Source organism: Triticum aestivum, chromosome 5B (assembly GCF_018294505.1).
Source record: "Triticum aestivum cultivar Chinese Spring chromosome 5B, IWGSC CS RefSeq v2.1, whole genome shotgun sequence".
NCBI classification, from domain to species: domain Eukaryota; kingdom Viridiplantae; phylum Streptophyta; class Magnoliopsida; order Poales; family Poaceae; genus Triticum; species Triticum aestivum.
In genome coordinates, this window is record NC_057807.1 from 553,615,291 (window position 1) to 553,641,800 (window position 26,510).

The following is a 26,510-nucleotide window of genomic DNA, read 5'->3' on the forward strand; positions in this document are numbered from 1 at the left end:
CTTGATGAAGCGACCGTGCGGCGGTGCCGGTATGCCCGCTCTGTGTAATCCGTAGGGGGGCGATGTTGGTGATGATTTATCCTTCATGATGCCGGACTCTCGTTTGGCTTGCCGAGATGATGATCCGGAGAAGTTGAGCTCGGCTCAACAAAGTGACGACGTGTCTGGCGCAGGTCGGCAGCCGTGGAGCAATATTGCCGGACTGGTTTGACACCAGCATGATGTTGAAGATCATGTTCAAAAGATCTTAAAGTTAGTGGGATGTGTTCGGAAACAAAACACAATACCCCGCACAAAACTTCCTTCAAAAAGGATGTCCGAAATCCCGTTCATAAAAAAGATGAACTCGGGTCGGATTTGTTTTCGCGCAGAAAACAGAACCGAAAAGTGATGCACTAATCGGAAGGTTCCCGGAGTTCGGTCGGTCGGATCGAGCTGAATTTTTGGCAGGTGGTAGATATGGGAATTCCGCAGCAAATCAACGGTTGGATCCTCCAAAGGACATCCGAGCTAGACGCTGGATACCACGCCCTAAACTCGTCCGGATTCTCGTCCAGATTCAACAGGGCTCCGGTATATCGGAGATTGCCGAAGATTCCTCCATCGGAACTCGACGAAATTTTTGCAGGGTTGTTGTAGACTTAATTCCGCATAATTCCAGCGAAGCAATCGTTTAGGCGATACTCGAGGAGGCGATGGCGGCTGATACAAGTTTGCTGTCCAGAAAAACAACACGGTCGCCTGAGGGCAATGTTGACGTTGAGCCCCCGAGCTCCATGGATGACTCCTCCATGATCTTGATAGAGATCGGAGTTGGTGTTGATGAAGGCCTTCATCCGAACATGACGATCGGAGGTAGGGCGCAGTCCTCGGTCAAGCCAAGGGGACCAGTCGAGCTGGTGACGAAGAAGCCGACGTTGCAGTTGACCTGCAGTCGAGCCATTGATCCTTTCGCTGATCACATAGCGGAACTCTCAATGAAAGCACCAATGTCGGTGTCAAAACCGGCGGATCTCGGGTAGGGGGTCCCGAACTGTGCGTCTTAGGATCGATGGTAACAGGAGACAAGGGACACAATGTTTTACCCAGGTTCGGGCCCTCTTGATGGAGGTAAAACCCTATGTCCTGCTTGATTGATATTGATATTGTGAATGTTTACAAGAGTGGATCTACCACGAGATCAAGGAGGCTAAATCCTAGAAGCTAGCCTATGGTATGATTGTAATGGTTGTTGTTGTTGTTGTTGTTGTTGTTGTTGTTGTTGTTTATCGACTAGTCTGGCCTCGGTTTATATAATGCACCAGAGGCCTAGGATAACAAGAGTCCTAGCCGAATACGCCAGTGGGGGAGGAGTCCTTGTCTTGATCGCCAAGTCTTGTGGAATCTTCCTTGTATGCGGCAATTGTCCGGACTGGCCCATGAGTATACGGCCATGGGGGACGACGTGTTGAGTACCCCCTAGTCCAGGACACCGTCAACCGTCGTCGTCCTCACGCAGGCAAGCTTGGTGTCGACGGCGCGGGCGGCACGCACCAGAGCTGCCTTGCGGAGGTCGTCAGGGACCAATGCCACTTTGCCCGAGGCTTCCACGCCCACATTCTCCTCATACTGCTCCACGCACTGGAACTGCTCGACAAAATGCCGAGCTGAGTTAGAACGAGAAGGAAGAAGAAGACCCATCGGGGATTGCCACGTGGACACAGACCCGGTCAAAACCACGGCATGTCATTTAGAAACCGCTTGCAATCGTGAGAGGGACTTAGCTTGTCTGATTTCAAGAGTTGGAGATGCAAGTTGTCCAGTTTTATAGCTGAGGGATCAAATCTAGACTTCGTCAAGAGTTGAGAGACGAAAACTATAATTTTCTCATCTAAATTCTCTTAAAGTACAAATAACTCGTCAGAATGTGCCAACCAACAATATAGAGACAACATTGATAACGAGTTATGAGCTTTGATCTATAAAGATTGCATGGAGATAGAGTTGACGGAGATGGTTTTATGGCACCAATTATATGTCCTCGAGAGTTCATAGTATATGATGAATTTAGCATCCCTATTTCCACAATTTTGTCAACCTTTTCCTTTCCCACTCTATTTTTGGAGACGTATTTTCTTATGAAAGGTGGAGGGTCAATTTCCGCTTCAGCATCACTTGATTGCACTTGTAGAGTGTGCACGATAAGACCTGGATCACTAGTGGCGGAGCTTCATGTTAGAGATATGACACACAATCAAACACGATGAAGAACGAAAACAAGCAAGGGACATGAGATTTTAACGTGAAAAACCCCTCCAACATGAATGGTAAAAAACCATGGACGCCATGTAGCCAAACTTCATTATATCAGGGAAGGTTACAAACACCGGGAGATTTACAACTGATCAATTATCCTATGCAGCGGTTTACAAAAGGTATATATAACACAGGTGACCTATGCAGCGGTTTACAAGAGGCAAAAGTTATGTCGGACGCGAGGGCAGAGGCCAACGGTTACGTAGGTTGTGGACGAGGAACCGTTGCGCACGAAGGAAGGAGGAAGAGAGGAAGAAGATAGTCCATAAAAACGACCTACGCAAAAGGTATTTTCAGGTAACTGGATAATAGGCGCTCCCGTACAACACTGATTTTCCACGTTACCACCCACGCTGTCGCTAACGTGTACTACTACTGTTCATGCATATGAATGCGTCGATGGAGGAGTCATGCCCTTCGAGAGAGTGCGAACCCCTACGTGCCACCGCCGACGAGGCCGTGTGGCTTTGTTTATTGGCGGGATGACCACTCCACGCACTTGTACCGGTGTCGGTGTGCTTCTCGAAGTCGAACACCTGGCCCATTCTGACACCTACAAATAGCCACCTGCAGTTGCACTTGGCTGCATCGCGACTCGCAGCAGTTCAACACTTACACAGCCATACACATCACCAGTAGATCGACCGGTGTACGTAAGGCGACAATGGAGTACCAGGGGCAGACCGGCCACGCCACCGACAAGGTGGAGGAGTACGGCCAGCCCGTGGCCGGGCACGGAGGCGCCACCGGCGGCCCCACGGGGACGCACGGCGCCGCCGCCGCCGCGGGCACCGGGCAGCTCCAGCCGACCAGGGACGACCACAAGACCGACGGTGTCCTGCGCCGCTCCGGCAGTTCCAGCTCCAGCTCGGTGAGCCCAAGGACAGATCTGCCTGCCGCTATATACATCGACTCACTCGACCGGTCATCTTAACCTTGCTGTGCTTCTTGCTGTGTTAAAATGTGTAGTCTGAGGACGACGGCGCTGGCGGGAGGAGGAAGAAAGGGATGAAGGAGAAGATCAAGGAGAAGCTCCCCGGCGGAGCCCACAAGGACGCCACCGGGCAGCAGCACACGCCGGCGGCCGGCGAGTACGCCGGGACCGGCACCGGCACGCACGGCGCGGAGGCCACCGGCGAGAAGAAGGGCGTCATGGACAAGATCAAGGAGAAGCTTCCCGGCGGGCAGCACTAAGCTAAGATGGGCAGCTAGCGATCGACCTGTGTCTGTGTTCGCCTGTTCGGTCAAAGCTCTGTCGCATGCATGCGTACTTCTACATGCGTTCCTACGGGATAAATAATCGGCGCCGATCGAGGTGCCGGAGTATATATGTTGTGTGTGTGACGTATTTGTGGACCCCGTACGTGTACATGTATTTGTATCTCCATCGTAATAAAGCGCTCGTTTATATTTGTGTTTTTAGTCCCGATCGATGCAAAGGCTAATGTAAACTTCAATTGGTCGAATGCGGTTTGGTCCGTTGGTAAAATTTCAACCGGTCTATAGCAATTTTTGCACGAGAACACAAGGTTCAAATTTTTATTTTTAGTTTACAAATTTAAATTCTTCCCCTTTTTTCATAAAAAGTTCGGATGTATTCCTCTTCAAGTATGATAGTATAACACAAACCAGAAATAATAAAATTTATATCCAGATCTTTGGACCATATAATCTAGTGACGACTACAAGCACTGAATCAAGACGAGGTGTATATCCAGATCTTTGGACCATACAATCTAGTGACGACTACAAGCACTGAATCAAGACGAGGTGCACCACCGTCATTGCCCTCACTCGTCAGAACCGGGCGTCATCGCCCCTTCCTCGTCAGAACCGGGCAAAAATTGTTGTAGTAGATAATCGAAAAATGCTAAGACATCATAAGACCAACTCACCAGACCAGCCCTCGATGAAGAGTAGCGTAGATCAGAATATCCAAACTAGATCAGAAGATCAAACACACACGATCAAAGACAAACAATAACCAGATCTGAACAAACCCACCAAAGACAGATTAGCCGAAGACACACCTCCACACGCTCATCGGTGATGCTAGACACATCACCAGAGAACAGGGGTTAGGCAGGGAGAACCTTATTTTATTTTCAGATAACCGTCGCCGTTTCGTCTTCCTGAACTTGACAAAAACCCTAAGAAAATTTTAAAAAACATCTAAAATGGAGCCCTCCCGCAGGCAAAGACCAGGGTCCACTGCGTCCCTATGACCCTAAGGGCATCTCCAGCCGTTCGCCCCCCAGGAGGGGCAAAAAATCGCCCCCTGGGGGCGCACCGGCGCTAAACCGCGCACTGGGGGCGTGATGTCCCCCAGTCGCGGCGCCCACGGTTAGTCAAAAAAGTCAAAAACGACTCAAATTTAACGCAAACATCGGCGAGTTCGTTCAAACTTAAACATATTTTACAAAAAAAAAACTACCGCGGGCTACCCCCGCCGTCTCCCTCGCCGCCCGCCTCGCCGCCCGCCCACGCGGTTCTACATGCCGAGGAGGCTGTAGAACCGCGTGTAGTCACCGCCGTCGTCGTCGTCGTCATCGTCGTTGTCGTCGTCGCCGCCCCCGCCGTCCCTGCTGCATCCCTCCCCCGGTTGGCGCGGCGGGTTGGAAGGTCCGGGGGCGTCGTCGTCGTCGTCGTCGTCGCCGTCGAGGACCACGACGCCGTGCATGTCCTCGCGCCCACGCTTGCGGGCGGTGATCTCCTCCAGCGCCCGGCGCTGCCGGACCGTCTCGTCGCGGAGGTAGTCCTCCCGCGCCCACCGCCTGACGTCCTCGTCGGAGAAGCCCCGCCGGGCTATCTCCTCGTACTCCGCGGGGAGGTCGGGCTCCGGCTTGGGCTCGACGAGGACGAAGCGGCCGGTGGGTGGCGGGGCGTTGGCGCCGATGCGGACGCCGGAACTGCGGGTGCGCGTGCTGACCGGCGTACCCTGGGGCTCCGGCTTGACGGGGTGGAGGCAGGGTGAGCCGCCGGACGAGGAGGAGGACCCCCCGGTCTCTATGCGCCTCAGGGTCCAGGAGCTTCCCCGATGGCGTGAGAAGGAAGGGGGATCGGGGTACTCGAGGCGCGGCGTGTTGCCGCCCTCGATGTACTCGAGGACGGCCTCCAACGTGCGCCCGGGCACGCCCCACCACCGACGCCGGCCGGCGGCGTTGAGCCTGCCGGAGGGCACGACGCCGTTGGTGGCCTCGAGCTGCTGGGCATGACGGCGGCGGAAGTACGGTTCCCAGAGCGGGCTGTCGGGGACGTACTGTGGCCCCTCCCTCGCCGCACGCGGCAGGTTCGAGCGGATGCGTGCGATCTCCGCACGCCGCGCCGCGCCGGTGGGTACCGGGGGCACCGGCACGCCGCCCACGCCGATCCTCCACGCCCCGGGCACCCGCATGTCCGGCGGGACCAGGTACTCGGCCTCGTAAAGGAGGCGAGCCTCGTCTTCCTGCAGATGGCGGCGGCCGAAGGCGTTCGCCGCCGCGCCGCCGCCTGGGAAGCGCTCGGCCATGGGTGTGAATTGGAGACGGCGAAAGAGAGGAGAGGAGAGGGAGGAACGACGACGACGGGAGAGTGTGTGAGTCGCCGAGTGCGCCGGGACGCGTCATATATAGGCCGAGGCGTCGCCCACGCGCGTGCCACCGTGTGTACGTGTGGCGGGCGAGGGAGGGCGAGCGACGCGTGTCGTACGGTCTTCACTGTGCCGCCCGTGAGGCATCAATGGCGCAGGCTGACCGGCGCGGCAGCGCGCGGCAGCTTTGGCATTGATTCGCCGCGGGAAACGAGGCGATGAGGACGACGAAGGGCCGAGAAGAGAGCCGTGTTGGGGAACGTAGCAGAAATTCAAAATTTTCCTACGTGTCACCAAGATCTATCTATGGAGAAACTAACAACGAGGGGAAGGAGAGTGTATCTACATACCCTTGTAGATCGCTAAGCGGAAGCGTTCAAGAGAACGGGATTGAAGGAGTCGTACTCGTCGTGATCCAAATCACCGGAGATCCTAGTGCCGAACGGACGGCACCTCCGCGTTCAACACACGTACAGCCCGGTGACGTCTCCCACGCCTTGATCCAGCAAGGAGAGAGGGAGAGGTTGAGGAAGACTCCATCTAGCAGCAGCACAACGGCGTGGTGGTGATGGAGGAGCATGGTAGTCCAGCAGGGCTTCGCCAAGCACCTACAGGAGAGGAGGAGGTGTCACGGGAGGGAGGGAGGCGCCAGGGCTTCAGGTGCGGCTGCCCTTCCCTCCCCTCCCTTTATATAGGGGCAAGGGAGAGGGGGAGGCGCAGCCTTGCCCCTTCCTCCAAGGAAGGGGTGCGGCCAAGGGGGGGGGAGGAGTCCATCCTCCCCAAGGCACCTCGGAGGTGCCTTCCCCCTTGAGGACTCTCCCCTTTTTCTTATATGTTGGCGCATGGGCCTCTTGGGGCTGGTGCCCTTGGCCCATATAGGCCAAGGCGCACCCCCTACAGTCCATGTGGCCCCCCGGGGCAGGTGGACCCTCTCGGTGGACCCCCAGACCCCTTTCGGCACTCCCGGTACAATACCGATAAAGTGCGAAACTTTTCCGGCGACCAAAATAAGACTTCCCATATATAAATCTTTACCTCCGGACCATTCTGGAACTCCTTGTGACGTCCGGGATCTCATCCGGGACTCCGAACAACATTCGGTAACCACATACAAACTTCCTTTATAACCCTAGCGTCATCGAACCTTAAGTGTGTAGACCCTACGGGTTCGGGAACCATGCAGACATGACCTAGACGTTCTTCGGTCAATAACCAACAGCGGGATCTGGATACCCATGTTGGCTCCCACATGTTCCACGATGATCTCATCGGATGAACCACGATGTCAAGGACTCAATCGATCCCGTATACAATTCCCTTTGTCTAGCGGTATTGTACTTGCCCGAGATTCGATCATCGGTATACCGATACCTTGTTCAATCTCGTTACCGGCAAGTCTCTTTACTCGTTCCGTAACACATCATCCCGTGATCAACCACTTGATCACATTGTGCACATTATGATGATGTCCTACCGAGTGGGCCCAGAAATACCTCTCCATTTACACGGAGTGACAAATCCCAGTCTCAATGCGTGCCAACCCAACAGACACTTTCAGAGATACCTGTAGTGCACCTTTATAGCCACCCAGTTACGTTGTGACGTTTGGTACACCCAAAGCATTCCTACGGTATCCGGGAGTTGCACAATCTCATGGTCTAAGGAAAAGATACTTGACATTAGAAAAGCTTTAGCATACGAACTACGATCTTTGTGCTAGGCTTAGGATTGGGTCTTGTCCATCACATCATTCTCCTAATGATATGATCTCGTTATCAATGACATCCAATGTCCATGGTTAGGAAACCGTAACCATCTATTGATCAACGAGCTAGTCAACTAGAGGCTTACTAGGGACATGGTGTTGTCTATGTACCCACACATGTATCTGAGTTTCCTTTCAATACAATTATAGCATGGATAATAAACTATTATCATGAACAAGGAAATATAATAATAACTAATTATTATTGCCTCTAGGGCATATTTCAAACAGTCTCCCACTTGCACTAGAGTCAATAATCTAGTTCACATCGCCATGTGATTAACACTCACAGGTCACATCACCATGTGACCAACATCCAAAGAGTTTACTAGTGTCACTAAACTAGTTCACATCATCATGTGATTAAGACTCAATGAGTTCTGGGGTTTGATCATGTTATGCTTGTGAGAGAGGTTTTAGTCAAGGGATCTGTAACATTCAGATCCGTATGTACTTCGCAAATCTATATGTCATATTGTAAATGCTGCTTCGACGCTCCACTTGGAGCTACTCCAAATGGTTGCTCCACTATACGTATCCGGTTTGCTACTCAAAGTCACTCGAATAGGTGTTAAAGCTTGCATCGACGTAACCCTTTATGTCAAACTCTTTATCACCTCCATAATCGAGAAACATGTCCTTATTTACTCCGAGGACAATTTTGACCGCTGTCCAATGATCCATTCCTGGATCATTCTTGTACCCCTTGACTGACTCATGGCAAGGCACACTTCCGGTGCGGTACACAACATAGCATACTATAGAGCCTACGTCTGAAGCATAGGGGACGACCTTCGTCCTTTCTCTCTCTTCTGTCGTGGTCGAGCTTTAACTCTTAACTTCATACCTTACAACTCAGGCAAGAACTCCTTCTTTGACTGATCCATCTTGAACTCCTTCAAGATCACGTCAAGGTATGTGCTCATTTGAAAGTACCATTAAGCATTTTTGATCTATCCTCATAGATCTTGATGCTCAATGTTCAAGTAGCTTAATCCATGTTTTCTATTGAAAAACACCTTTCAAATAACCCTATATGCCCAGAAATTCTACATCATTTTTGATCAACAATATGTCAACAACATATACTTATCAGAAATTCTATAGTGCTCCCACTCACTTCTTTGGACATAAAAGTTTCTCATAAACTTTGTATAAACCCAAAATCTTTGATCATCTCATCAAAGTGTATATTCCAACTCCGAGATGCTTACTCCAGTCCTTGGAAGGATTGCTGGAGCTTTGCATACCTTTTAGCATCCTTAGGATCGACAAAACCTTTCTGATTGTATCGCATACAACCTTTTCTGACGAAGACTGGTAAGTAAACTCGTTTTGACATCCATCTGCCAGATTTCATAAATGCAGCTAATGCTAACATGATTCCGACGGACTTAAGCATCGCTACGGATGAGAAAATCTCATCGTAGTCAACTCCTTGAACTTGTGAAAAACTCTTCGCCACAAGTCGAGCTTTATAGACGGTGACATTACCATCCACGTCCGTCTTCTTCTTAAAGATCCATTTATCTCAATGGCTTGCCGATCATCGGGCAAGTCCACCAAAGTCCATGCTTTGTTCTGATACATGGATCCTATCTCGGATTTCATGGCTTCTAACCATTTGTCGGAATTTGGGCCCACCATCGCTTCTCCATAGCTCGTAGGTTCATTGTTGTCTAGCAACATGACCTTCAAGACAGGGTCACCGTACCACTCCGAAGCAGTACGCGTCCTTGTCGTCCTACGAGGTATGGTAGTGACTTGATCCGAAACTTCATGATCACTATCATAAGCTTCCACTTCAATTGGTGTAGGTGCCACAGGAACAACTTCCTGTGCCCTGATACACACTGGTTGAAGTGATGGTTCAATAACCTCATCAAGTCTCCACCATCCTCCCACTCAACTTTTCGAGACGAACTTTTCCTCGAGAAAGGACCCGATTCAAGAAACAATCCCTATTGCTTTCGGATCTGAATTTAGGAGGTATACCCAACTGTTTTTGGGTGTCCTATGAATATGCATTTTATCCGCTTTGGGTTCGAGCTTATCAACCTGAAACTCTTTCACATAAGCGTCGCAGCCCCAAACCTTTAAGAAACGACAACTTAGGTTTCTCCAAACGGTGTCGTCTCAACGGAATTATGTGGTACCCTATTAAAATGAGTGCGGTTGTCTCTAATGCCTAACCCATGAACGATAGTGGTAATTCGATAAGAGACATCATGGTATGCACCATATCCAATAGGGTGCAACTATGATGTTCGGACACACCATCACTCTATGGTGTTCCAGGCGGTATTAATTGTGAAACAATTTCCACAATGTCTTTGTTGCGTGCCAAAGCTCGTAACTCAGATACTCATCTTTATGATCATATCATAGACATTTTATCCTCTTGTCACGATGATCTTCAACTTCACTCTGATATTACTTGAACCATTCAATAATTCAGACTTGTGTTTCATCAAGTAAATATACTCAACATCTACTCGAATCATCTGTGAAGTAAGAACATAACGATATTCACTGCATGCCTCAGCACTCATTGGACTGCAGACATCAAAATGTGTTACTTCCAACAAGTTGCCATCTAGTTCCATCTTACTGAAACCGAGGCTTTTCAGTCATCTTGTCCATGTGGTATGATTTGCATATCTCAAGTGATTCAAAATCAAGTGAGTCTAAACGATCCATCTGCATGGAGTTTCTTCATGCGTATGCACCAATAGACATGGTTCGCATGTCTCAAACTTTTCAAAATGAGTGAGTCCAAAGATCCATCAACATGGAGCTTCTTCATTCGTTTTATACCAATATGACTTACATGGCAGTGCCACAAGTAAGTGGTACTATCATCACTATCTTATAATTTTTGGCATGAAAATGTGTATCACTACGATCGAGATTCAATAAACCATTCCTTTAGGTGCAAGACCATTGAAGGTATTATTCAAATAAATAGAGTAACCATTATTCTCCTTAAATGAATAACCATATTGCGATAGACATAATCCAATCATGTATATGCTCAATGCAAACACCAAATGATAATTATTCAGGTTTAATACTAATCTTGATGGTAGACGGAGCGTGCGATGTTTGATCACATCAAACTTGGAAACACTTCCAACACATATCGTCAGCTCACCTTAGCTAGTCTCCGTTTATTCCGTAGCTCTTTTATTTCGAGTTACTAACACTTAGCAACCGAACCGGTATCTAATACCCTGGTGCTACTAGGAGTACTAGTAAAGTACACATTAACATAATGTATATCCAATATACTTCTATCAACCTTGCCAGCCTTCTCATCTACCAAGTATCTAGGGTAATTCCGCTCTAGTGACTATTCCCCTTATCACAGAAGCACTTAGTCTCGGGTTTGGGTTCAACCTTGGGTTTCTTTACTGGAGCAGCAGCTGATTTGCCGTTTCATGAAGTATCCCTTCTTGCCCTTGCCCTTCTTGAAACTAGTGGTTTCACCAACCATCAACAATTGATGCTCCTTCTTGATTTCTACTTTCGCGGTGTCAGACATCGTGAATACCTCAAGGATCATCATATCTATCCCTGATATGTTATAGTTCATCACGAAGCTCTAGCAGCTTGGTGGCAATGACTTTGGAGAAACATCACTATCTCATCTGGAAGATCAACTCCCACTCGATTCAAGTGATTGTTGCACTCAGACAATCTGATCACAAGCTCAACAATTGAGCTTTTCTCCCTTAGATTGCAGGCTAAGAAAATCGTCGGAGATCTCATACCACTTGACGTGGGCACGAGCCCGAAATCCCAATTTCAGCCCTCGAAACATCTCATATGTTCCGCGACATTTCGAAAAACGTCTTTGGTGCCTCTACTCTAAACCATTTAACTGAACTATCACGTAGTTATCAAAATGTGTATGTCTGATGTTCGCAACATCTACAAACAACGTTTGGGGTTCAGCACACTGAGCGGTGCATTAAGCACATAAGCTTTCTACTGTCCGCATAATCGCTACTATCAACTTTCAACTATATTTTCTCTAGGAACATATCTAAACAGTGGAACTAAAGTGCGAGCTTACGACATAATTTGCAAAGATCTTTTGACTATGTTCAGGATAATTAAGTTCATCTTATGAACTCCCACTCAGATAGACATCCCTCTAGTCATCTAAGTGATTACATGATCCGAGTCAACTAGGCCGTGTCCGATCATCACGTGAGACGGACTAGTCATCATCGGTGAACATCTTCATGTTGATCGTATCTACTATACGACTCATGCTCGACCTTTCGGTCTCTTGTGTTCCGAGGCCATGTTTGTACATGCTTGGCTCGTCAAGTCAACCTAAGTGTTTCGCGTGTGTAAATCTGTCTTACACCCGTTGTATGTGAACGTAAGAATCCATCACACCCGATCATCACGTGGTGCTTAGAAACGACGAACTTTCGCAATGGTGCACAGTTAGGGAGAACACTTTCTTGAAATTTTAATGAGGGATCATCTTATTTACTACCGTCGTTCTAAGCAAATAAGATGCATAAACATGATAAACATCACATGCAATCAAATAGTGACATGATATGGCCAATATCATTTTGCTCCTTTTGATCTCCATCTTCGGGGCTCCATGATCATCATCGTCACCGGCATGACACCATGATCTCCATCATCGTGTCTTCATGAAGTTGTCTCGCCAACTATTACTTCTACTACTATGGCTACCGGTTAGCAATAAAGTAAAGTAATTACATGGCGTTGTTCAATGACAGGCAGGTCATACAATAAATAAAGACAACTCCTATGGCTCCTGTCGGTTGTCATACTCATCGACATGCAAGTCGTGATTCCTATTACAAGAACATGATCAATCTCATACATCACATATCATTCATCACATTCTTCTTGGCCATATCACATCACATAGCATACCCTGCAAAAACAAGTTAGACGTCCTCTAATTGTTGTTTGCATGTTTTACGTGGCTGCTATGGGTTTCTAGCAAGAACGTTTCTTACCTACGCAAAACCACAACGTGATATGCCAATTGCTATTTACCCTTCATAAGGACCCTTTTCATCGAATCCGTTCCGACTAAAGTGGGAGAGACTGGCACCCGCTAGCCACCTTATGCACAAAGTGCATGTCAGTCGGTGGAACCTGTCTCACGTAAGTGTGCGTGTGAGGTCGGTTTGGGCCGCTTCATCCCACAATACCGTCGAAACAAGATTGGACTAGTAACGGTAAGCATATTGAACAACATCAATGCCCACAACTACTTTGTGTTCTACTCGTGCAAAGAATCTACGCAATAGACCTAGCTCTGATACCACTGTTGGGGAATGTAGCAGAAATTCAAAATTTTCCTACGTGTCACCAAGATCTATCTATGGAGAAACTAGCAACGAGGGGAAGGAGAGTGCATCTACATACCCTTGTAGATCGCTAAGCGGAAGCATTCAAGAGAACGAGGTTGAAGGAGTCGTACTCATCATGATCCAAATCACCGGAGATCCTAGTGCCGAACGGACGGCACCTCCGCGTTCAACACACGTACAGCCCGGTGACGTCTCCCATGCCTTGATCCAGCAAGGAGAGAGGGAGAGGTTGAGGAAGACTCCATCCAGCAGCAGCACAACGGCGTGGTGGTGATGGAGGAGCATGGTAGTCCAGCAGGGCTTCGCCAAGCACCTGCAGGAGAGGAGGAGGTGTCACGGGAGAGAGGGAGGCGCCAGGGCTTCAGGTGCGGATGCCCTTCCCTCCCCTCCCTTTATATAGGGGCAAGGGAGAGGGGGAGGCGCAGCCTTGCCTCTTCCTCCAAGGAAGGGGTGCGGCCAAGGGGGGGAGGAGTCCATCCTCCCCAAGGCACCTCGGAGGTGCCTTCCCCCTTGAGGACTCTCCCCTTTTTCTTATATCTTGGCGCATGGGCCTCTTGGGGCTGGTGCCCTTGGCCCACATAGGCCAAGGCGCACCCCCTACAGCCCATGTGGCCCCCCGGGGCAGGTGGACCCCCCCGGTGGACCCCCAAACCCCTTTCGGCACTCCCGGTACAATACCGATAAAGTGCGAAACTTTTCCGGTGACCAAAATAAGACTTCCCATATATAAATCTTTACCTCCGGACCATTCCGGAACGCCTCGTGACGTCCGGGATCTCATCCGGGACTCCGAACAACATTCGGTAACCACATACAAACTTCCTTTATAACCCTAGCGTCATCGAACCTTAAGTGTGTAGACCCTACGGGTTCGGGAACCATGCAGACATGACCTAGACGTTCTTCGGTCAATAACCAACAGCGGGATCTGGATACCCATGTTGGCTCCCACATGTTCCACGATGATCTCATCGGATGAACCACGATGTCAAGGACTCAATCGATCCCGTATACAATTCCCTTTGTCTAGCGGTATTGTACTTGCCCGAGATTCGATCATCGGTATACCGATACCTTGTTCAATCTCGTTACCGGCAAGTCTCTTTACTCGTTCCGTAACACATCATCCCGTGATCAACTACTTGATCACATTGTGCACATTATGATGATGTCCTACCGAGTGGGCCCAGAGATACCTCTCCATTTACACGGAGTGACAAATCCCAGTCTCGATTCGTGCCAACCCAACAGACACTTTCGGAGATACCTGTAGTGCACCTTTATAGCCACCCAGTTACGTTGTGACGTTTGGTACACCCAAAGCATTCCTACGGTATCCGGGAGTTGCACAATCTCATGGTCTAAGGAAAAGATACTTGACATTAGAAAAGCTTTAGCATACAAACTACGATCTTTGTGCTAGGCTTAGGATTGGGTCTTGTCCATCACATCATTCTCCTAATGATGTGATCCCGTTATCAATGACATCCAATGTACATGGTTAGGAAACCGTAACCATCTATTGATCAACGAGCTAGTCAACTAGAGGCTTACTAGGGACATGGTGTTGTCTATGTACCCACACATGTATCTGAGTTTCCTTTCAATACAATTATAGCATGGATAATAAACTATTATCATGAACAAGGAAATATAATAATAACTAATTATTATTGCCTCTAGGGCATATTTCCAACAAGCCGTGTCGCTGACGCGGCGGGCCCGCGGCTTTTTCGCGCCAAAACAGTTCACCCGGCGCCCCCGGGCGCCCCCCAACGCGCCGGGTTCGGGCTGGGTCCGCCGGCGCTGTTTTCGGCCCAAGCCGGCAAAAATCGGGCTCCTGGGGGCACGACTGGGCCGTTTTTTCGGCGCCGGCGCGAAAAAAAATATCTGGGGAGGCCTTCCTGGGGGCGCGGCTGGAGATGCCCTAAGCCCTCTGGAGAAGAGGCGGACCGGCGGCAGCGCCAGAGAGAGAAAGAGAAATCCTGTTTTTTGGGAAAGGAGGCGGCTGCATAAGAGATCTTGTCTTTTTTTCGATAAAGGGCCCTTTTATTGTCTCAAAATGTAGCATCAAAGTGATACAAAGCATTAAGAGTATCATCGGCCTCTGCATAACTAGAATGCACACAGCCAAACACCAGTAGTCTGATAAACAGAAAGATAAAAGACCAACAATTCGGCAACAGTAGAGTCCATAGACCGACACTATGTCTATGTCGAAAGAGACGGTGGACCGAGCCGGAGATTATGCTGCTATACATGTTGGGTAAAAACCTCCATAGCCACCTGCTCCAACAGTGTACACACCGCCTTGAACAACGATTGATACTCCGCTCGTTGTAGCGTACACCACGTACGAAGCCAGTGTGTACAACGGAAAACAACCTGCAAAGGAGAAACAGATTTGTCATTAAAAACAATATCATTTCTACATAGCCAAAGCGACCATAATAAGACATATACTCCCACCCTTATTAACGTTTTGTACCTATTTGAAATACCGTCCAACCAATGATCAAAAATATTGGCAACACTTGTGGGCGAAAATAACAAATTTTCATAGCACACATAACTTATTAAGGGAAATAATTATTTTCATGTGACATCGAAACTTAAATATTGGAATTGAATTGACTAAGAAATGAAATCAAATTCTGTATAAGTTGAACTAGAATCAAATTTGATTCTTAGTAGACAAAAGAGTTCCCGATTGGACGGCTACGGTTAGGGGTGGGCACTTTGAAATCGAACACCGAAAAACCAAACCAAACCAAACCTTTTTAACCGATTTGTCGGTTTATTCGGTGTTCGGTTTTATGGTTCGGTGTGAAAGCCGACCACTGTACGGTGTTCGGTGTCGTGTTCGGTTTTGATCGCTAACAAACCGAATTCACCGAAGAAACCGATCTGTACGTATCCTGGTTAGTATGTTCCTTTTTTAGGGGAAGGTTAGTATGTTCCTGTAGTGCAAGCGCAAGTGCGCAACAGCTGGCAGACCAATTTGCGATCGGCCCAACCCAATGGTTGCTGCACAATTATTTTTCTCAAAAATCTACTCTGTAATGTATCGGTGCTGCCACATCTGGCCGGCCGACTGCTCAAAGGTACTTTGCTACTGGCCTCTCCAAGTTCTGGTGTCTCGATGCATTCTACAAAAAACTCTAATCTCTAATATAAGTAGTGCGTAAGGCCATGCTAATACGTATTACTATGCTAATGATTAGTTCTTCATTTATTCCATTGGAATATTTTACTATTCTTTTGCATGCACGGCTAGTGAAAAGCTAGTGAATCCTTCCACCAAGTGCATGTATGTGCGTTCATGGAACTAATTGTTTTGTGCATTTTGTACAAAATCCACCCCTTCTCATTAATCGTGACACTTTGACTGATGGCTGCATGTAATTCGGTTTTTTGGTTAACCGAACAAACCGAACCGATATATTTGGGTTAATATGGTTCGGTGTCTGAATTTTGTGTACTAATTTCGGTGGTAATTTCTTCAAAACCGAAATTCAAGAAAACCGAATAAACCGAACCGTATTAACCATAAAAACCGAACGCCCAGCCCTAGCTACGGTGTCGTATGGGTAGTGTACTCCTTGGATGCGTCACTTCATTTTCCCACTTTGTTATGTTCGTAATATGCGTTGCATCTTTAACTGTTCAGCCAGAGCATTTAGTCTTCAAAGCGTCCTTAAATGACCAGACGAACGGTTTTCAAAAAAAAAAGAATGCCCAGACGAACGGCCCGATCACTGACCGGTCAAAGAGTCAGACGGGCGTCTCAAACAGGCTTCAAATATCCAGCTGATCAGCACCCCTCATATTGAGTCTAAATGTAGGCCAGATATAGGAAGGGGCCGGGCGCGTATGCCACGTTGGACCTGACTAGTCCTGGCCATCTCCGGCCCGGCCATGTCGGCCCACCTAAGCCCGGCATTAATATCCAGGGCCTAGGCCCGATGGGCTTGCCTGTGGGCCGAGTTTCGGCCTGAGTTTTGAGCCAACCAGCAGGGTCTGGATAGGCTTGGCCTTGGCATTTTAAGGAAGAGGCCTGGCCCACGGCCCTAAGCCCTAAGGGCTTTTCACTAAATGGGCCAGGCTTGGGCTTGAAAAGTAGGCCCGATGGTAGGGCCTTGGGAGGGCATGGGCCTTAGTTTTCTGTCACAGGCTTTTTTGGCCTAGCCCAAGCCCAGCCCAGCCTGGCCCATGGTCAGGTATAGACTTGACACTCCGCCCTCATCCCAAATTGCACCAAATTCACCAAACACTTCGCCCTCCTCCCGCCTCCCTTCATCAATACCCGCGTCCGAGGCCTCATTGTTAGACACGCTTGCTCCCCATCTATGCCGCCCGTCCAGATCCGCCGCCCTAGATGTCGTTCATCTCGTCCCTCACCGCCACGACCGAGGTTGTGTTTGCGTCGCCCATCGGTGTCCCTTCTTCGGTTACATCGTGCAAGCCGGAGAACATCGCCTGGAGGGACCGGCAACGGAGGCAGCAGGAGAGGGAAGCGGCGGTGTCGCAGGGAGCAGATGTGGACCTCGAGGAGGAACTGCCCCCACCCCCCGCCGCGCCCGGAACCCCGCATCCCGTCTATCCACCGTCGACAAGAATCGTGCCGTCAGACCAGGTTGAGACAGAGGAGAATCCGACGGCCGGTTGGGGCATTCTGGAGAGCTTTTCGCCAAAGAAGCCACCGGTGGGTGTCTGTCAGACGCCGCAACTTATTTGGGTGCGGACAAGCACGCGCACCTGCGGTCTACCCATGACATGTTCGACGGAATGCCACAATAAGACTCGGTATGTTCCTTTTGCTCCTCACTGATCAACTTTGCATATGCCATGATCTATGTTTTGCACAGACCGTTAATTCATTTCGGACATGATCAATGTGTGCAAACCATGATAATTTTAGGAGTTTATCATGTCGAACATGATCAATGATAATCATGATCCGAACCAAATAGACTACGATTTGAGGGATCCAACTTGCCCTTCATTTGAAGTTGGGGCAACACCAAATCCCAATCCGAGCAAGAAGGAAAAGAAGCCAAAGACGACAGAGGCAACAGGTTTGGCATTCTCAACTTTTGAGAATATCTTATTCTTTAAATCTTGATTGGCCAAAATAATGGTTCCCATATGGGGCACGGAGGAAAGGCAGAATAAGTATTGGGAAAAGATTTGGAAGAAGTGCCATAAACAAAAGCAATATGCGGAGCCGCATCCTATCGTCATGAACCGCAATGTGGCATCTCTCCAACATCGTTGGGGATCATTCAAGAGGAAGTAAACAAGTACGTTAACTACTATTCACAAGTGTTTGGCCGCCCTCAAATTGGGATGGGAGTGGCAACTCACTATGATAAATTAGTTATTGTTACCTTTTGCATATGTTTGTTTTTTCTTGCATTCTTATTGTCATACATATTTTGTTTGCTAGATGGTGGTGGCGGCCACTATGTATCAAAACACGGAGAAGAGTCCATTTGGTTTTAGACATTGTTGGGTGATATTGAATGGCAACCAAAGTGGACACAACTTGTGGCCGATCTCAAGGCCGACAAGAAGAGGAATGATGGCTCAAGCTCCCACCAATCAATTGGGTTAGATGAAGAAGAGGAAGATGTTGTAGAGAAGAATGAAAGAGCCACTGTGCCAAAAGATAACTGACAAATGATGAGAAACAAGTGGGGGAAGGCGTGCCCCTCCCGTGACACCGCGGCTACAAAAATGGTCTCCACGTGGATGGGCATTTTTCTGTTAGGAAGAACAAGAGGAAAGGTACAAGTTCATGTTGGATGCGCAATAGGAATGAATTGAGACCGGAAGAGGGCGGACAAGAAGTTGCAAATCAAGTTGAAGAAGAAAGAGATCTCGATACGATGGGATCTTGAGAAGGCCAAGACATTTCGATAGATTGAGCATGAGAAGGAGAGGTTACAAATCACACGAGACGGGAGGATGCCAAGATAATGTTGACAGACGAAAGCCTCTTGGATGAGCATGCAAAGAAGTGGCTTGTGGAGATGAAGATGGAGATCATCGAACGTAAGACGTACTACAAGGCGGCGAGGGCGACTGTGGCCGTAGCGGAAGAGGAGGCAAGGATGCAGATGGAGCGGGACACAAAGATGGCCATGGAGCAGACGGCATGGATGGCATCCGACGAATGATCCGACCAGCGAGTGATCCGTCATGTCCGGACTTCGATTTCATTTTGTTTTGATTGTTGAACTATGATTTATTTTATTTTGTCGTATTTGTTTCAAGCTATTGAGTTGTGATGAATGTGCATGGATACATTTGAAGAGTGTGAATGTGCGAGCTGCCGAGGTCGTCTAACGCTGTTTGTGGACATATCTATATATGCTCGCGAATGTGTAGGGGTCGAATTTGTCAAGTCCAATTGTAGATGCTCTCAGCACCTTTATATCGTTTGGTCATTTTGTGTGTTTGTAACTTTCATATTTCAAGCTGGATTCATGTCTTGATCCTTCGTTTTAAATGTCAGCTAATCTAACACTACATTCGTTTACGAGCACCAAGAACTAATGATATCACTGTCCATCTAACCTAACTAGCATTCCAATAATGATGGTCTTGCCATGCACGATATACTTCCTCTGAAACGCTTTTATATTAGTTTACGGATGAAATACGTAACATGTACTTCCTCCGTTTTAAAATATTTATTTTTTTAAAGATTTCAAATGAATTACTACATACAGGTGTATATAGATATATTCTATAGTATAGATTTACTCATTTTGCTTTTTATATAGTCATTAGTTGAAATGTTTAGAAAGACAAATATTTAAAAACAGAGGGAATATTTACTATGAATGCGTGGATGGACTAGTCAGGTAGTCATGCCCTTCGAGAAGAGCGCTTCGAGAAAGTCCGAAGAGGTACGTGGCGCCGCAGACGATGCCGCGTGGCATGCAGCCGTACCGCCGGCTATGTTTATTGGTAGAAGGATAACCACTCCGCCATCCATGCACGCACACGTACTCCTTCCACCTGCAAAGCCATCGCATCTCGAACTCGAACACCTACGACCATTATAAATAACCATCCACCTTTGCACTTATCTCCATCGCAGTTCGCATCAGTTCAACACACTTGCACAGCCACACGTATCACCCGTAGATCGATCACTGTTCGTACCACCCCAATGGAGTACCAGGGGCAGCACGGCCACGCCACCGACAAGGTGGAGGAGTACGGCCAGCCCGTGGCCGGGCACGGCGGTTTCACCGGCGGGCCCACGGGGACGCACGGCGCCGCCGGCACCGGCGCGCAGCTCCAGGCGACGCGGGACGACCACAAGACCGACGGCGTCCTGCGCCGCTCCGGCAGCTCCAGCTCCAGCTCAGTAAGCCCCGGGACAGGTCTATGGCTCCGTATATTGTGTTGTGTCGCTCCACTCCATCATCCTAACTTGGTGTGCTTGTGTGCGTGTGTAGTCTGAGGACGACGGCGTGGGCGGCAGGAGGAAGAAGGGGATGAAGGAGAAGATCAAGGAGAAGCTCCCCGGCGGAGCCCACAAGGACGCCACCGCCGGGCAGCAGCACACGGCGGTGGCGGGCGAGTACGCGGGAACGCACAGCACCGAGGCCACCGGCGAGAAGAAGGGCGTCATGGACAAGATCAAGGAGAAGCTTCCCGGCGGACAGCACTGAGCCAGCTATGCGTGTCTTCTCTATGTTCCGTCAAAGCTCGGCTAGCATCTGCAGCCATGCCGTTACTACGGATAGATAATGGACTCTGTCACTCTGATATACCTTGTGTGCATGAGCGAGCCCGTGTGTGTTCGTATGGTAGGGCGGAGCCAGGATTTGGATATAGGGGGCCAAGCCTAGTTGACAAAAAAAATATAGCGCAAAAAAAATTCTTATAGTCTCTACTCTAATGTCTCAGTTGGTAGGTCGCGTTTTGGGTTTATTTTTGTCACATCTCACCCGGTCTTTTTTGGTACTTCTTTGGTACTTCCTCCCACCTCCGGCTCACCGAGCCAATCTCTACTTTTAACTAGAAGAACGCCCGTGTGTTGCAACGGGGCCACATTAACTTTAAGAGTTCAATATTACGACATTGGCGACCTTTTTTACCATCAAATCTTCACACACACAGACACACACTGTCCCTCCCTCTTCCTCACTCTCTATCCCCCTCTCTCTCTCTAACACACACACATATCCATCTTATTGGGTACGGGACCATGATCCATCTATTTCACACATACACGCTAGTATATAATAATATGGATTATGTGTATTATATTTGCCACCAGAACTGAGGGAATTAATTTCATGTAAATCGACCAGCCACAGCTCCAAGAATACGCGGACGAGGTGGCTCGGTCGGCGTCGGCGCCGTCCAGCGCGGGCCACGGGCCCGCTTCCAAGTGCACGTGCAATGCACGTCTTCACAAATATTATAACCAGATGTGAGAAATCTTGAATACCTAACCTGGACAATACTGTTATTTCTATGCGCCAGAAAAAATGGAATAGCAAAGCTAAATATGCCTACATACGCTCAGATTATATATAAGAATCTTGGATGAACAATTGCAACAAAGCACTAAGCAGCGATAAATTTAAATAAAAAATCTATTAACTATGCAGGCAGCAGGCTTGTTACAACATAGAGAGATAGGAAAATGTCACCTCCAGTAATGTAGCGCAAAGGAGTGGAACGAAGCATGAATGAGCGGTTGTCTGTTCTTCTCCATGTACATGGATCAACAGTAGAGGCCAAGTATATAAGTACTTGACCGAACTCCACTCTTCGTGTATGGAGAGCCATGTCACCTTCTCGCCGCTGCAGCATGGGAGGACGGCTCGTTCACGTGACCCTCCAGCTGGGGGATCCATGGTGGCTGACCGTCGAGCTCGAGGCAGAGAAGTTGAGGGCAGCAGTGGCGAGATCCATGCCGGCCAACCGGGGCAGGGAGGGACACATCGGCAAGATCCGGTCACCACGCGACCTGAAGAGCAACAGTGATCTTCACAAGGTGTAGGCCGACGGCGTGCTCCATCCCGTGCGATGGGGTGACCATGGCGGTGGCCACAGCTCCTCATGCTCGCCTCGATCTCGGCGACACACCCTGAGTGTAGGAGGCAGCAACGACCTCGACGAAATCATGGCCTCCATCCCGGAACGCATGAAGGACCTCGGCCCCGTCGCTACTCCTCCCGCCGTAGCCGCACGCGACAGCGGACCGTGGGTAGGAGGGCAGGCGGCGTCGCCTCGGCTGACGGCAGGGAGCAGCGTTAATTTCGGGTAGGTGGCATCGCGAGGACGGCCGCGGCCGCGGGGAAGCACCCCGATCATGCTGCCAGGCCAATCCTTCTCCTTCGATCCCCTATCCCCAAAGATTGCACCGCCGCCCCGGTCGTGTTGTTTTCATATATTATGCCATTTTTTCCTGTACCTAAACAAACGCGGGCGAGCGGATGGCAGAGTTTTGGTCCGCCCTCTAAAATTGCTAAACGCACTTTTGGTGAGGATTATTGTTAATAAATGAATTCAATCATGTCACTCTAATAAATGGATTCAATCATGTGACTCTAATTACTTCGGATTGTTATGTGCACACTAAGCGGGGTGCAGTTAGGAAAGAAAATGTTTTCTAATTAAAGTGATTGAGTGATTTAAGGTAAGGTTAATTAATTTAGATTTGATTTTTAGTGATTGTTAGTAAAGTATGATGCGTCTTTAAAATCTTTTATTTGTTTCCTTAAAATCTATTATTTGTTTCCTTAAAATCTATTATTTGTTTCCTAAAGAAATTTGCAATAATGGAAGGTATCGGTTGATTTGGATAAGTTAGTAAATTTAGATCCGTGACTGCGTGCACATTTGGATAGTGATGATTTGCAAAGAAAGAGCTGAGGGGTAAATAAACCGGTGAATAAGAAACCAGCATCGAAAAAAATCTACGACGATTAACCTACGAAAAAAATCCGGACCAAAGTGGTGGGACGAAAAAAAACCTGGAAGCGAGACTACCAACTGCTCCATTAGGAGTAGAGATGGAGCAGTTGGTAGTCTACACGGGTCAATTTTCGTCCCACCATTTTCATCCGGTTTTTTTCGTAGGTTAACCGTCGTAGATTTTTTTCGTCGCCTCCCCCACTTCATCGGTTTATTTTCACTTCACCCTCTCACACAACAAAAAAAACTGAACGGATCAGAACTTTTCATACTGACGCAAATTATTTAGTGATGTCTTTATGTAAAAGAATCAATCACAATCAATCTCTAAAAATCAAATCTAAATTAATTAAACTTCATTACGTTTGTTTCCTTTCGAATCACGTCCATAACTTTCCTTTTTTGTTTGGGCAGAAACTGTTTGGTAGCAGAGATTTGTTTGGTAGCAGAGATTAGGAAGCTTTCTATGAGTGTAGTAATAGGAAGTATTCTTTTTCTTGATGATTCGTTTTCATGCATGATGATAGTAAATTATGCCAACATTCACCACTATTATCCATTTCTACCAGTTTTAAGGGAATCTGCTTGCTATGTCTTTTTTAAGGGGATCCGCTCGCTAAGTCGTCATCGCATGTTATTTTCACAAACAATCTCTATTCCTAATGGAGCAGTTGATAGCCTCGTACGGTTTATTTTTGTCCTCCTCCCACCTCCTCTGATTTTTTTTCATCCTCCCTCCCACCTCCCAATTTCGTTGGTTTTTTTCGTCGGTTTTTACTCGCCCCTCCCACCTCCCAATTTCGTCCGGTTTTTATTCGTCCCACCTCCCACCACCCCCTCGTACTGGTTCTTTTTCTCTCCACTCTTTCCTTGCAAACCAATAATTTTCTAACATACAAAAGATCACGAATCTATCTTTCCTTACCCGAACCAATCGCGCCCTACATCAGTGCATTTCTTTATTAAGAAAACTAACACGTAAATCTTAACGCATTGCAAACAAATCCCGTTATGGACCTAATTAATTTATTATGGAATCTATACGTGGTCGCATTGGTTCTTTTTCTCTCCACTCTTTCCTTGCAAACCACTAATTTCCTAACATACAAAAGATCACGAATCTATCTTTCCTTACCCGGATCAATCGATCCCTACATCGGTGCATTTCTTTATTAAGAAAACTAACACGTAAATCTTAACGCATTGTAAAGAAATCTCGTTATGGACCTAATTAATTTATTATGGAATCTGTACGTGGTCGCATCTCTCCCCTCGTGAAAAAATCGCATCCATCTCCCATTAAAAAGGAAAAGAGAACATGAACGATCAATCCCACACCCTGCATCTCAGTAGAAAAAATCGCCCCCGCCTCTGCTACTGCGCCTCGCCGTGTGCCCGGCTCGACCCATGCCTCGCCTGCATGGCTGGACGCCGCCGTCTCCACCGCCACGTACAAGAAAACGGTGGGCAGAACCATCCATTCAAATCGCACACCCCCACCCTCCTCCGCAATCCCTAGCCCCGCATCACCCTATCGCTTTCTCGCCTCTCTTTCCCCTCGATGTAGATGGTGCCGAGCGGCAGCCTCGAGCACCGGCAGTGCCGCCCTCTCTATCTTCGCTGCGTCGAGAGATGGGCCGAGGCTATCGTCGGTTCGCCGCCCATGATTGGGCCGCCTCCGGTTGTCGCGCACCACCGGCTCCACCTAACGTGCCCGACCCTCTCCGCTTTCGACCTTCCAGTGACCACATCCCTCCGCGCCTCCATCCATCATCCACAAGGCCACTCCCTGCACCCACCCTCCTAAATTCTCCATACCGGCGGACAATCACCAAAGATCCAAGTTGGCCCGATATCAATTTTCTTACATGCTTTCTTTATCAGTTGGTGATGGGAATGGGTTCCAATTTCTCTCTCTGACTGTGGACTCGCAGGCAAGAAGCGCTTCTACAAGCATCCTCCTGTCGGTCCCTAAAGTACTAAGGTAAATGGTTGATGTTGCGTTTGTCTAGGATGATATATGTTGGCTCTGTTCCGGTTCATCCGAGCAGTTTGGTGACTAATTTACTGATAATTTAATTATATTAATTAAATGAGTCGGGTGTATCGTCGTGCATTTATCTTGCCAGTAATGTTCTGTGATGCTCTGATGCACTTTGGGAATTGTTTATCTTGTCTTCAGTGCAGAACATTTGTTTATTAATGCATGAGATGAATCCTTGTTACTACCTTGAACCAATTTTATAATTCATATTGTTATGCACTAGCGCGTGTGCGTGTGAAATAGATGGATTATGGTCCCGTACCCAATAAGATGGATATGTGTGTGTGTGTTGGAGAGAGAGAGAGGGAGAGGGGGAGAGAGAGTGAGGAGGAGGGAGGGAGAGAGTGTGTGTGAGAATTTGATGGTAAAAAGGTCGCCAATGTCACTTGATATGTATGAGAATATTAAATGTAATATTAACATAATTGATATTGAACTCTTAAAGTTAATGTGGCCCCGTTGCAACGCATGGGTGTTCTTCTAGTACTATAACAAAGTCGTGCTTTGGTGCTATATAAACATCATTACGTTTGTTCTGGTTAAAATTTGCCTCCATGATTGATAGTAAAAAGAAAAATACTAATAATTTCCTCAGGAGGGATCTTAGCTGTTAATTTTTACTTTTTCTTTTTCGGAAAAAGGGTTTCCCGCCACATTTTGTTAGAAAAAGGAGGCATATGCTAATTATCTTTCAATGTAGATCATCAAGCAATAACAAAGCAAGCCGTCTCACATTTTACTTCTAAGACGTGTGTTCATAATTTTAATAGTAAAAAAACTGGTTTGCACTTGCCGTTGAGATAGGGAGAGTTATAACTAATTTGCGCAACATGCTTCGAAATGAATTAATCTTGATGATTTTTGGTGCTAGCGCTTTTCTCTTCATAGCCGCTGAACTGAAGTTTCAAAATTCGCTATATTGTGTATAAGCTTGTCATATGAAATCTTTGCACCACATATAGGAACTAGTATATAGGCTAATTTGCATTACGGTGATTTCTAGAACAAATACAATATAGAAACTCTGACGACATTACAGATCACCCAAACAAAATAAATAAATTCTGTGTATAAGTTCGACACATACAAAATAAAGAATTGAAAAAGAATCAACACGTACAAAATAAATCACAGATCACTAAAAGCTTAAAAAATAGGCCTAAAAAATATACTGCAAGGCCTTAACCTTGGCTAGTTTAGTATGGCTTGAGCCTAAAGAATCAACGAGTGAAGCACCTGCGTCGCCGTTTGAATCCAATCTGATCCTGAGTTGAGGATCATGTGATAGGGGGGCCATGTACTACTGAGGGCACCGTCACCTTGGAAGCAGAGTGCAATGCATATGAGAATAATAGATTTGGTACCTAAAAGTATGTTCATCTATACATTCTAAAAAGTTGATGTAGTTGAAACGATGGATTAATTTGAAATGTTACATGATTAATTATTTTGTCCATTGGAAGCATAGTGCGTGTAGGTGCTGCTGCTCTGGGCAGGGCTCCTTGTGCGGAC

General features: G+C 47.8%; 2 protein-coding genes across 2 annotated transcripts; both read left to right on the top strand.

Moving 5' to 3' along the window:
* Window positions 1-2,870: 2,870 nt before the first annotated feature.
* Window positions 2,871-3,707, top strand: LOC123116898 (dehydrin DHN2). The gene is made up of 2 exons (XM_044537769.1): window positions 2,871-3,166; window positions 3,265-3,707. Exons 1-2 carry the CDS (start codon window positions 2,960-2,962, stop codon window positions 3,487-3,489), a joined length of 432 nt encoding a protein of 143 aa, XP_044393704.1. The 5' UTR covers window positions 2,871-2,959; the 3' UTR covers window positions 3,490-3,707.
* Window positions 3,708-20,091: 16,384 nt separating this feature from the next.
* Window positions 20,092-20,972, top strand: LOC123116899 (dehydrin DHN1). Its single transcript, XM_044537771.1, has 2 exons — window positions 20,092-20,387; window positions 20,479-20,972. Exons 1-2 carry the CDS (start codon window positions 20,187-20,189, stop codon window positions 20,692-20,694), a joined length of 417 nt encoding a protein of 138 aa, XP_044393706.1. The 5' UTR covers window positions 20,092-20,186; the 3' UTR covers window positions 20,695-20,972.
* The last annotated feature ends 5,538 nt before the right edge of the window (window positions 20,973-26,510 follow it).